Genomic DNA, 12,129 nt, shown 5'->3' on the forward strand with positions numbered 1-12,129 from the left:
TAGACAGCTGAAACTGATACTTACAGTCACTGCTGAGGCTGCAGGGAACAATTTCTGAGCTCTCTCTCCTCTCCCCTGAAAAGATAATACTGCATTTTCTAAATGAAAAACGAGGCCCCTATTGCTGTGAGCGGTGCAGAGAGGTGGCCTGCTGGGGAAAGAGGCAGGGACGCAAGGAAGGGGACCCTTTTTTCGTGCTTAGGAGGAAAAAGAAGGGATGCTTTACAACAAAAGATGGGCTGGGACTGATTCTACTTCCTTGCTTATCTTCCTTCTTAATGTGAATTTGGCCTTGCATCTTTCCTCCCATGTGGCTGTCTTCTCTCCTGCACAGCCCTGCTCCTGCCAAGCCCCCCTGCTCTGCCTGCCAGCCCTGCCTCTCCCGCACATCCCGTGCCACTGCTCACCCCACCTCTGCCTCTGCTGGGGTGTCCTTTGGGGCCCCCCCAGCACCCCCAGCACCCACAGCCCCCTGCGCTCACGGAAACAAGGAGCGCACCTGCAAATCCTGGACGTGGCATATCAGGTGCCAAAGGCATCCTTCCCCTCTCTTGCTGCGGGGTCTGCAGCAAGATGCAGCAATGGGCCTGGGAACAGGGAGATGCAGCAGCTCCCCATCATCCCTGCACCACCAGCTGGAAAGCTCCTTCCCTCTGCAGGGCCAGGGCCAGCCCAGCCTGAAGCCTTGTTGCCAGCAGGTAAGATGGCAGCTCGCTGTGAATTACCTGTACTGCGCTAATGGTGCAGTAATACCGGTCAGGTTTAGCTCTTCATGGCCTCGCCATCCTGCAGCCACGCAGAGCGAGCTTCAGTCCTAGACTGTAAATGTTTCAATTTAAATCTCTGAAAGTAGGTGTCCATATGTGAGCGAGGTGTCTGAGCGCCTCTTCCAGGCGATGGGGATCCAAGTGGTACCGTCCAGGGAGTCTAGAGAGCTCCTCACTCTTCTCTAAGGCAGACATGTCACGCTTGGGCAGGAGAATGATGATCTGCAGTCCTGCGTTCTCCCTTCTGAACATGGAAGTCGAAGGAGATGCGCATGATCCACCAGTGGAACAGGTATTATGGATCAAAAACCACTGCTACTCACCCCAAAAGTAGCACGCTGACAATCAGGCATAAAGCAGCATATTGCTAATAAACTACATTGATAACGAGGAGTCATCCCGATAGCCCTCTTCACTTCTTAACAGCCGTTATGATATTCCATGTTTAATGTATTATTGTATACATTAACTCTCAACAGGATCATTAGATCATATTTTTGATATTGTGCATAGATAAGTAGCAATAGCATTGTCGGAAGAAAAGAAGATACAGCATGCACTAAAAAGAAAAAGACTTGGAAATGAAGAGACAAATTTTCAAATTCAGCCTCTTCTTTCTGTAACACGTTATTTTTTTTTACCGACTGGATAAAAACCTTGAATTTTGAAAATAAATGAGAAATGTGCATCCACATCAGGTACTCCAGTATTTCTAATTAGCAAATCTGTAAGGTAAAAGCCATTCATGCATGCAATAATATACTTTCAGCATCTTGATTTAGCAGCCACGTTGAGGCACTTAGAGAAATTTCCTCCTAATGCTTTAACATTTATGCTAGAAGAAGGAAAAAAACTCTCTCAAAAGATCTATGGTGCACAGGATCCTCTTTTTAAAATTTCACTATTACAAATGGAACAACATAAAATCTTGGAATAAATAGATGCAGTTTAGCCACAAGAATGTAACACGTGGAGGAAGAACCCACTGAATCTTTTTCTAGACAAGGAAGAAAAACAGATACAGATCTCTCATCATGAAAACAATAAATTTACAAAGAATCTTCGTACAGAGTAATAAATACCGAGACTTTCCACATATCCATTATGTATCCTATAAAAATGAAAGCTGACTTTTTTTCTAGCCACTACCGTAGTTAGAGAGAAAACCAATTTAAATTTTATTCACTTGGCATCAATGTATTTTAACAGACAATATCATAAACCTGCCTACCTTCACAGACAATACATCTCCAGGCTTTAACAGCAAATCTGGAAAATGTCACACTAATATTTAAGCTTTTCCTGCTCTTTCTTTCCTCTTCCCTGGAGTTTGCTTGGCCTCTCTTCACCTTTTGTGAATGCAAAGGCTGATTTCATTGCCTCCAGCCAGATAATCTCTGCAACGCGTGCCCAGCTGCCACGTGGACCTCAAGGCTTTCTCTTTGCCACACGCGCTCAGAAAGACGGTTGCTACCTGGCTGGGCTTGGTACTCGAGGAGAAATAAGCTAACCCTCCCATCATTTCACTTATAAATAATCTCTGACTGCTGGCTAACAGAACAGAACGAGCCATGCCCCAATCCCACGTTTCCTAGGTCTTTTTTAATCACCTCAGCAAATTCTTCCCTTAATCAAAACACAGCATGTAGAAGTTTGAAGGGCAATATGCTTTCCTCCATTTCATTCACTAGAAAGCTACACACTACAGTTGCAAAGGACAGTATGAAATAAACCAGCTCTCATGTCACAGAGGAACCAAAATAGATTTTTTTTTTCAATTTTTCATTCATGTCTGCACAAGTTCTGGTAGCTCAGATTGTATAGGGTACATCTGGTAACGCTCTCTCTTCAACCCATCCTCATAGCTTAGGGCTTTGAATGAAGTCTTTTTGGACAGGAATCTATTCTACTGCCATTTAATAACACTAATTAATGCCTACTGAGGAAAAAAAAAACCAAACCAAACCAAACCATTTTCCTCACTGGCAGAAACCAAGAAAAACGGAGACAAGAAGGGGTAGTTGTCAGACATGGTCTCATTTACCAAAGCGGTAGGCCTTGCTTGGCTAATTCCCAGGTAGCCAAGTTGCACAAACACTCTGATCCTCTCATCAGTTAGTCAAGATGGAGGACTGTCACCACCTTGCGACCTGACTATTATAATCTTCAGTAATGGTTACTTCTGCTGCCTCTTCCCTTGGCCACTGGTGAGCTCTCTGCTCCCGCAGCAGCCGCCGCTCCTCTCGCCTCTTTAGCCGGTTCTTCTGATGCTCCTCTTGCTTGGAGTACTGGAAGCGCTGCAGGAACAGGTCCTTTGCGTATTCGTAAAGCTGCACGTCCAAGAAATTCAGCTCCTCTATCCGTTGCCGCACATCCTCACCAATGTCCACATTGGAGGCCCGCGTAACGTTGAATTGGGTGAATGGGGAAATGAATTTCAGGTTGAATGTCCTCTCAAAGAGATACTGCGTTTTCCTCTGAAATTCTGTGAGCCCGAAGAAGGCCATATTTTTCAGATTGTTCTTGGCGCTTTGAAGAAGAATCATATTTCTTTCACTCTCATTCATAAAAGTCAAGTTGTAGCACCCCACCAGGCTGAGGTCTGCCAGCATGCGCACCTGGCGGTTGTTGGCCAAGTTGTAGCTACAATCCATGAATTCCTGTAAACTGACTCCAGACCAGTCATCTCCTTCGTAACAGGTAGGCAGCTCGTCTGGTGTTGGGCTTCTTCCATCGCACATATGAAGGGAAGTTTTCCACGTTGCACCCCTCTGGACATGCTTCCATTCACTCAAGTACCGTGACACCGGGTCCCTCAGCATCGTGATGTAATAGAAGTTCCTGAAACATATCATTAAACACAGTTTTAAAATTCAATGGATTTCACTTTTTTATTCTCCAGTAAAATGATTACCAGCCACCACCACCACCCCCTTCACTTTTTCCAGTGTAATGTAGGCACTTAAAGTGACTGCTTCTGAGACAGTAAAAAGCTTAAAGCTTCATAAATACTGTGAATAAAATACAAGGTAAATTGGGAGAAAGAGAGAGAGATGAAAGGAAATAAGCAGTTATCAGAGAAAAGGAATTACTTTGACCTATCAGCTGTTCAGTGGTAGTTACTTTATGTAGAAGCCAATTAACTGGAGTGTACTCGCCTCTACTTTGAAATGCTAACCCTCAGCAATATCAGGAAGAGTGGGAAAAGAGATTTATATAATCTTGCCATTTCTCTTCTGGACTGAGACACGCATGTCTCACAAGATGCATAGGATGATAATCCATACAGCGCTTGGTCAGAATATAAGAGAAGCACGAGCAATTTCATGTGGATGCTGCAAGTGCTAAAAATAACACCATGTGGAAGACTGGCATGAGCCACCTACTTAAGAAGAACCCTGTTATTAAATGGGTTGGAGTAAAGATAATGAGAGACCCAAAATCCATTTATATGACTTAATTTTAGACAAGTGCTTGATTGAAATTAGTTATAATCACGTAGTACAAAAGCATTTGTTGATATAAAGATTATCATTATTCAACCTCACCTGTCAAGAATACAAAAGAGACACCAAGAAATATTGATTTCAAATAGAGCAAATAACTGCAGAACTCACATTGTCAGTTCATCTTTTAGCTACTGAATTGAGTTTGTACATCTATTTATGGCAATCTGAAATGGACTGCAATTGAGTATGCTTCAAGCAGGCTTTCACAGACTGAGGATTTTTACTGAGAAATGTTTTATTCAATAACAACTCACCTGAATTACAGGGTGATATCATAAAGACAAAGCAAAACCAAAATACTTATGATTTCTGTCAGCTAGAATAACCAGCAGAAGATTCATGACTAAAATTAATACACAGCCTGGTACAAAAATAGGCTCGTGAGTTTGCGTGACTCATCTGACTGCAAACAATACATTAATAAATCATGAGTCCTAAGATTTCTTAAGGAAAGTCTGATCTCAGTACTCTTTTTTGGGCCTAGAGAAGGATGAAGCAAGTAAGCAGGAGGCAAACTTGCTGAAGACAAGTTACCCTGTAAACAAATCCACACTTTGTGAGGGCCATCTCATACAAGAGCTAGCTCCACTTAAATGAAAAATCTCGAAATTGGTAACAATCTCCAAGACGATTACCTTTCTTTTTCAGATATCACCCATTTTTTGCCACTAAAGATTCCCCATAATTTCTCCATAAACCTCAGGTTTGTCATAAAAATAGGTATTTCCCCACGTTCCTAAAAATGCAGATATATTCCTCAGTGCAGACAAAGCAAAAGGAAACAGGGCTGAATGCTTTCTCCTTAGTCATTCTGAGTTCTCCACCTACAGGATCTATAATATATTTTCTGGAATAAGGTTATGAGGCCAAACTACAAACTGCTGCAGGGTCATTTCTTGAACTATTATCTAATGGAAACAACTGTTACAAGAAGTATTTCACAGCAGAAGGGGTACAGGTGGAAGGATATAAACTAGGGAGTGCCATGGATCTATTTTCATTATCCCTTGCATTGGAAGCCATGATTTGTGTTAGCATCAGATGATACTCTGAAGGATGATATTTCCAAAATAATTTGGGACTTGGGTTGCTGCTGGTTGCTGCTCACACATGATCAAACTGCACTTCAGTTGTTTGGATCCGCTTGTTACTTACACAGCCCACATAAACAGTGAACCCAAGGATCACGCAACTGTTCATAGACAGGTATTTCTAAAATCCCGCTTCACTACTGCCCAGTAGGAAGGACCAGAAATCCTCCTGTGTGCTCTGCAGTATAGCTCCGCTGCAAAAAGCACTGTCTTTAAGCACTTCAAGCACAGCGTTCCCTTCTCAAATTGGATGCTCATCTCATCTTGGCTCTACCTTGCATGTATGAGAGCACATTAAGAATTGCTTTCCAACTAACAGCACAAAAAGTGGACACATTTCACTAGTGGTGTGCAGATAAAGCAGCCAAAGTCTCAAACACCCATCAGCTCCGAGCGTAAGACACTGCTGTGGCAACGTCCAGCAGGCACTGATAAGGTCGGGACAGAAAATGATTGAAGCTCCAAGGGAGCAGAAATGAAAAAAGATGGACAAAGATTCAGAGGCAGTTGCCAACATCTACATCAACAGAGACTTGGTGTTGGCTTAGTCCTTGTATTGCTGCCCCCCCCCCCCCCCCCCCCCCCGATAATTTTGGATGTTGATATGCGGTAACAGATGGGTTTAAAAGTTGCTCTTGACAATTATTTATACCTCTAATAATAGTTCTGTCTTTCCTCACCCATCTCCAGCAGTCCCAGTCAGGCATGACTCAGAGCAACAACAATTAACAAAAATACCTCCTTTGCATCAATCATTTCCATTTCATCCCTGGATATGTAAATGTGTTTGATGTGCAATAAACAGGAGTACGAAGCAAATGCAGGGAAATGAGAACAGCCTGTCTCTGTATAACATCCGCAGCTTCCCTTATGCAGACTGGGCGAGAAACTTTTGCCAGTCTGTTGCTGCTCCTCCTTGTGACTACCTGACTTCTCCGTCTGTTTTTGCTATCCTGATTAACTTGCTTCTGGTTTGTACATCTTTCAGAGCGTTGCCTTCTTGTGTTATCAACTGAATGGCTTCTTCATCTTGCAGACAACCTTTAACAGCAGCCTGATGCACATTTAGTTTCCAAGGCACTAATAAGTAAGAGTGCAGCCACCCCTGCCTCATGCACAGTTTACAACCTCCTGTTTAACCTTCTGTTCATGACCCTCCATCACCCTTTTAACCAATCTGAGGTTGGAAGACCTTACCATTTCTTCCACCTGATCGTGTCCAGATGACACTGTTACAAAGCTACACAGAGGACTGGAGGATGCTGTGCAGCAGTTGTGGCACAAATTTTTGTTTCAGGGAAAAGGATGCCATGTCTCTAGAATAATGATATAAGTAAAAATAGATAGGTCATGCACATGTGTTTCAGTTGGAAAATTATAAAAATTATCTCAGGAAATTGTTTTCAGATGTTGACATTTATGGATTAAATATAGCAGCATTTCAGAGCTCTCAGTGCCTAATACTCAGTACAATACACATTAGGAATGGCTGAGGAGTCAGCTCATAATAAAGACAAGAAAGTAGTTCATAAAAATATGAAACCGGGGATGGCCTTCAGTCTCTCCTTTCTTCACTGTTCCGTAAAAGAGCGTCAAGTCAGCTATATACTGAACATGCCTGACCCACTCCGAATGCAGACGTGCGCTTGTTCTCATCGGTGTAAATGACCCGCTTGAGTCGCCCATGCTCCTGCGTACGTGGCTATGTGAAACTCTGCAGCTACCCACTGTGGGAAATACCCAGCAAAGAATTAAGTAATAACTTCTGTTACCCTGTTTGACAAAGCAAACTCATCACAGACTTATAGGCTTCATTTCAACAGACTCCCATCATCGATTACTCAAACTGCTGTCACAGACAGCCTCAGTGCTTAAAGGCCAGCCAAGCAGAATACCCTGGCATGTCAGTGAGAAGATGTTTTACACAAAACATTCCAAATTAATTAAAAAGCATACAAATTATATCTATATCTATATCACTCTGTGTGTGTGTGTAAAAATTTACATGCGAATGTGGCCATAAGCTGCAGTTGTCAATGAAAGAAAAATCATAGTAAATGCATAGTGTGTGTTTGCCAATGTAACTTGTGACTGTCTATATAAACATGCAGACATGTACCAACACTTTAGATTACACTTCAAACAATCCTTATAACAACACCAGCCCACTAGTCACGACGTTAGCTCCTCCTGAAAGGAAACTTCATGCAACTTGCTCCTTTTGAGCATTATGTACTGAAATTAATGGGTTATCGAAGTTGCCACTATGGGATGGATGATTTTTTGGACAGACGCTAAGCACCATGATGGTCAGGCTCAGCAATCCACGCACAGTCCCAAACAAGCACCGGTGTGAAGCGTGAGCTGCACGCTACTTTTTACACTAGAGTTAAAAAGCACTTGGGAATTCAGAAGGCTCTCATCCCACTGGCATGAAATCCAGTTTCTTCATTAGCATTAGGCAAAGGAAACCTTTAATTAATAGAACAGCTAAAATGAGCTTCTAGTTATAACCTAAGAACATGTATTTCCTTCACATTATAAGCTATTTTAACATAAATACTCTAATCTTACATTAATCCTTCAATAGTATTGCTCTGGTTTAGAAATTAATTTCAGAGGAGCAGACTCTGATGTTACTGGAGGTGATCACAAACCAGGGCATTTTGCCTCTTCTTCTATCGCCACGGAACAGACGTCCCAGCGGAGGGAGATTTACTAAGTACGGGAAGGATCACCGCACATCGAGAACAAAAACGTTCCCCAGGGCCTCCCGGGGAAGAAGGATGAATGGCATCTTCTCTGTTGCTCCCGCTCTCGTGTGGAGCAGCCGGCACAAGGAGAGCTCACGCAGCTCTCTCGGAGGCTCAGAGAGGAGAAAAACTAAGCTATTCCCTCTTCTTTCAAAGCGTGAGGCAAGACCTTACATACAGAGAGTGATGAGCTTCATAAAAGGAGAACAGCACACTCATAGCAGCTGATGTAGAGACGGAGGAATATTTGAGGTGGGGAAAAAGAGTCACTGGAGAATATTTTGGAAGACAGAAGAAAGAAGAACTAAAACGACTGAAAAACCCAGGTGCATCATAAAACCATCCACATTCTGGTTCCTCCTGGTAGCAGGGAAAATAAAAGCCCTGGTCAAGTTTACGACCCAAGCTGAGACAAGAAGTTAGCAGCTTCAATCCTGCAAGTGAGTGTGCTCCCGAGGAAAAGTCTAATACCCAGTAAAAGCCAGCCTGGCGGCACGCTTCTGCTAACGACAGAGCTTGTGGCAAGATGAAGGGTTAAGAAGGATCTGCATTATGTGGACAAAAGCCTTGTGCTTCCCAGTTTTATCCTGAAGCCCAAGTTCTCGGAGGCAATAAGAGAGTTAACCACTGATCAGCAACCTCTCTTCAGGAAAAGTATTGTCAGTATGGGTAATGGTGAAGAGAAGAGAAGAGGGTAAACAAATGAAACAAAAATAAGGATAATGCAATACATGAACAATTAGGGAATAAGAGCATGCAACAAGGATGGTGGCAGCAGGCAGAAAGCAAAGAAACATTGTTGGGCTGATCCAAACTGGTTGAAGTCATCCTGGCATAATGCAGATGTATCAGCTTATGGTTGGCAACACTATTGTGCAGTGTCACTGCATCTATGCTGTGCTTAATTTACAGATAACCTGTCCAACGTAACAAGAACTGACTGTACACTCCTTATTCAGAACAACAGTACTGTAGAGAAAAAGCTACGAAACAGCCCATAAACTATATACATACCCATCGGCTGCAGGAAGCATCACACAGCTTATCCACCAAGCCAGACAGATCAACACTAGCTAGCCCACAAACTTCTGCGAAGATGGTGTAGCAACAGCACATAGGTTTCTTAAGCTTAGCATCTGTCTCAGGATGCTAGACCACTGTGATGGGAATGTTTTTCTAAGACATCCTTTACAAAAGTTTGCGACCTTAATATTATTAGCTGTCCTCTCAGGTTTTCATAGGTTTCTTTCCAAGTCTTTTACTGAAAGAACAGCAGTTACCATTAAGAAGTCAACATTTATCCCTTCGTATCACATACCTCACCCATTCAGTATGCAGGAAAACTGCTTAGTTGGCTGTTTTTTCAGAGGATCTGAGTCCCCACCACTTCTGCTGTTTTTAACTGCGATGATGGCACTGTGCTTACTTAAAGCAGTGGCTGTAATGTCCTATAGACACTCAGTTACTCCACGTTAAAGGAGAACTTGCCATTGACTTCAGCAAAGTTAAATACAAAAACTGTAACTTTCACTTTGAGGTACAAAATTATTCAATTTTAGATATGTCTCATTATTCCTCTGGGATTTTGTCCCATGACTTTGAATCCAACCAGAAAAACAAACTGGCCACTGTTTCCTATTTCCAAATTGGCCACAAGCTTCTGTTGGCTAACTACCCCTTTTGCTATCCCAGTGACATAAAATGCAGCTCAATCTGTAGGACATGTCTGCTCAGAGAAAGGACTGGATACTACTTCCAGGGCGAGACATCTAAATGCAGTGGTCTACATATAAGCGATGTGTCTAAGCAACCTCTGAAGCCAGTGGGGGGCTGCTCAATGCAGGCAGTGGTGTGTGTCCAGAGAGTGCCGCAGCTGGCCAAGGGTAGGTGCCGGCTCTGGCATGAGCTGTATCACTTCAGAGGTTCCCTATGCCTTGGACTGTGTACCTTGACCACAACAGGAGCGTAGATACCCGCTGACTTGGAGCTGTCTACATTGTGGGCGCCTACATACAGGTGTCTCCATCTGTCAGGTGAACCCCATACCTGCAGGCAAAGGCTCCCTGCCTGCAAAGACATATTAACAGAGTGAAAGCTTCAGGCCAACCTCAAAAACTAACCAGTAACCTAACATTTTGTAACAAGTGAGAAGTAACTACAGAGAACCTCCATTTCAAGACTTTTTGTACCTGTGATATATATACACCAGTCACGTTAGGATTCCAAGCATGGTTTTAGAGCTGGAGCATTCCCAAAGTAAACAGAAGTTTTAAGTAAGTTGTTTATTATTCCACACAAATCTCCAAACCAGCAGTTAGAAAACCAGTCTACCATAATTTTATATCAGTATATCAGTGAGACAGGGGAGGGCTTGGAGTCAGCTAGGATTATATTTCTGGTTCTGGAGAGCCAAGATGGTTGCTCAGGAAGCTACTTGTGACGACACAGTCTGTTACAGGCAAGAGAAATGTGGCGTTTGGGCACCGGGAAGCACTTAAGAAATGGGAAACCTCACATTTCATTGCATGTTAGCAGAGAGACTCCCCGTCACCAAATTCAGCTTCTTTTACATTAAACTGTTGCTTTAGGACTCATTGTAAAAGTCCTGTTTTTTTCTGTTTAGAAATTGCAAGCCCTTTTTTTTTGCCCTAAATATCCTCTGAAATATCAAATTAAGTTCTGTATCCATGGTATCAGAAAAATCTCAGGAAAGCTTTACAGCACCATTTTATTTTTTTGCATGGCTGTTGATCAGAAGATCAGTGTCCCACCCCTGATTAAAGAATGACAGATGACTGCCCTGGCTTCAGCTGGGATAGAGTTAATTTTCTTCCCAGTAGCTGGTATAGTGCTGTGTTTTGGATTTAGGATGAGAATAATGTTGATAACACGCTGATGTTTTAGTTGTTGCTAAGTAGTGCTTATACTAAATCAAGGACTTTTCAGCTTCCCATGCTCGGCCCGGTGCACAAGAAGCTGGGAGGGGGCACAGCCAGGGGGGCTGACCCAGACTGGCCAGAGGGCTATTCCATACCGTATGACGCCATGCTCAGCGTACAAACTGGGGGGAGTTGGCTGGGGGGCAGCGATCGCTGCTCAGGAACTGGCTGGGTGTCAGCTGGCGGGTGGTGTGTGGTTGCATCACTTGTTTTTCCTGGGACTTGTTTCTCTCTCTCTCTTTTTCGTTGTTTGCCTTTTCACTACAATTTATTATTATTATTATTTTATTTTATTTTATTTTATTTTATTTTATTTTATTTTAATTATTAAACTGTTCTTAACTCAACCCACAAGTTTTCTTACTTCTGCCCCTCCGATTCTCTCCTGCATCCCACCAGGGTGGGGACCGTGAGCAAGCGGCTGTGTGGTGCTTAGTTGCCAGCTGGGGTTAAACCATGACAATGACAAAAAGTGTCTTTAGAGATCACTCACTCTCTGACATCAACTTTAAACAGCTGTGATTTAGGGTAATCCAGAAGAGCAGAAGAAAGAGAGTGAACCTGTGGCAACACAAATGCTGCAAGTACAACATTAGGAATTTTTCCACCTAAAGAGTCTAATTTTCCTTGAAGTGAAGCTAGAGCAAATTCAATAATGGTGTAGAGCTATGCGAGGATATGAGAAGAGTGAGATACTCCGTAAGCTATTTGAACATAACACTGTTTTAGATTTATATTATATGGAAAAAAGATGACTTCCAAAATCATCTGTACCACAAACAATGGTAAAAAACACATTTGTGGAGACCCTATTTGTTTTTTCTTAAACACTTTAGGCATGAAGACAAATGGCCTGGAACAATGCAAACTGACAACTTTCTTATAAAACACTGTAGGCTTTTGGAGTTAGGACCTGTGGTTTTGTACTTTAAAAAAGTAATGAATAACCATGAAAATAATAATAATATTTTCTACATATCACATTGCCATACACCCTTCAAAATCATTAGTGAAAATGGATCTCAGGATCTACTGCTGCAAAAGAAAACTGGGAGTGCTGAGACTTCTTT

The 12,129-nt window shown here is 42.6% G+C and overlaps 1 protein-coding gene across 1 annotated transcript in view; it reads right to left on the reverse strand.

The window, feature by feature from the left end:
- Positions 1–482: 482 nt before the first annotated feature.
- The window catches only part of HS6ST3 (heparan sulfate 6-O-sulfotransferase 3), a 310,434-nt gene continuing 298,787 nt past the window's right edge, over positions 483–12,129 (reverse strand). The window contains exon 2 of the mRNA XM_087757251.1: positions 483–3,608. Coding sequence (XP_087613377.1) covers positions 2,903–3,608 — 706 coding nt within the window. The 3' untranslated portion in view covers positions 483–2,902. The remainder of the gene's footprint in view (positions 3,609–12,129) is intronic.

The sequence above is a fragment of the Nipponia nippon genome, unplaced genomic scaffold (genome assembly GCF_047370975.1).
Source record: "Nipponia nippon isolate SJK-2023a ecotype South Korea unplaced genomic scaffold, ASM4737097v1 scaffold_2, whole genome shotgun sequence".
NCBI classification, from domain to species: domain Eukaryota; kingdom Metazoa; phylum Chordata; class Aves; order Pelecaniformes; family Threskiornithidae; genus Nipponia; species Nipponia nippon.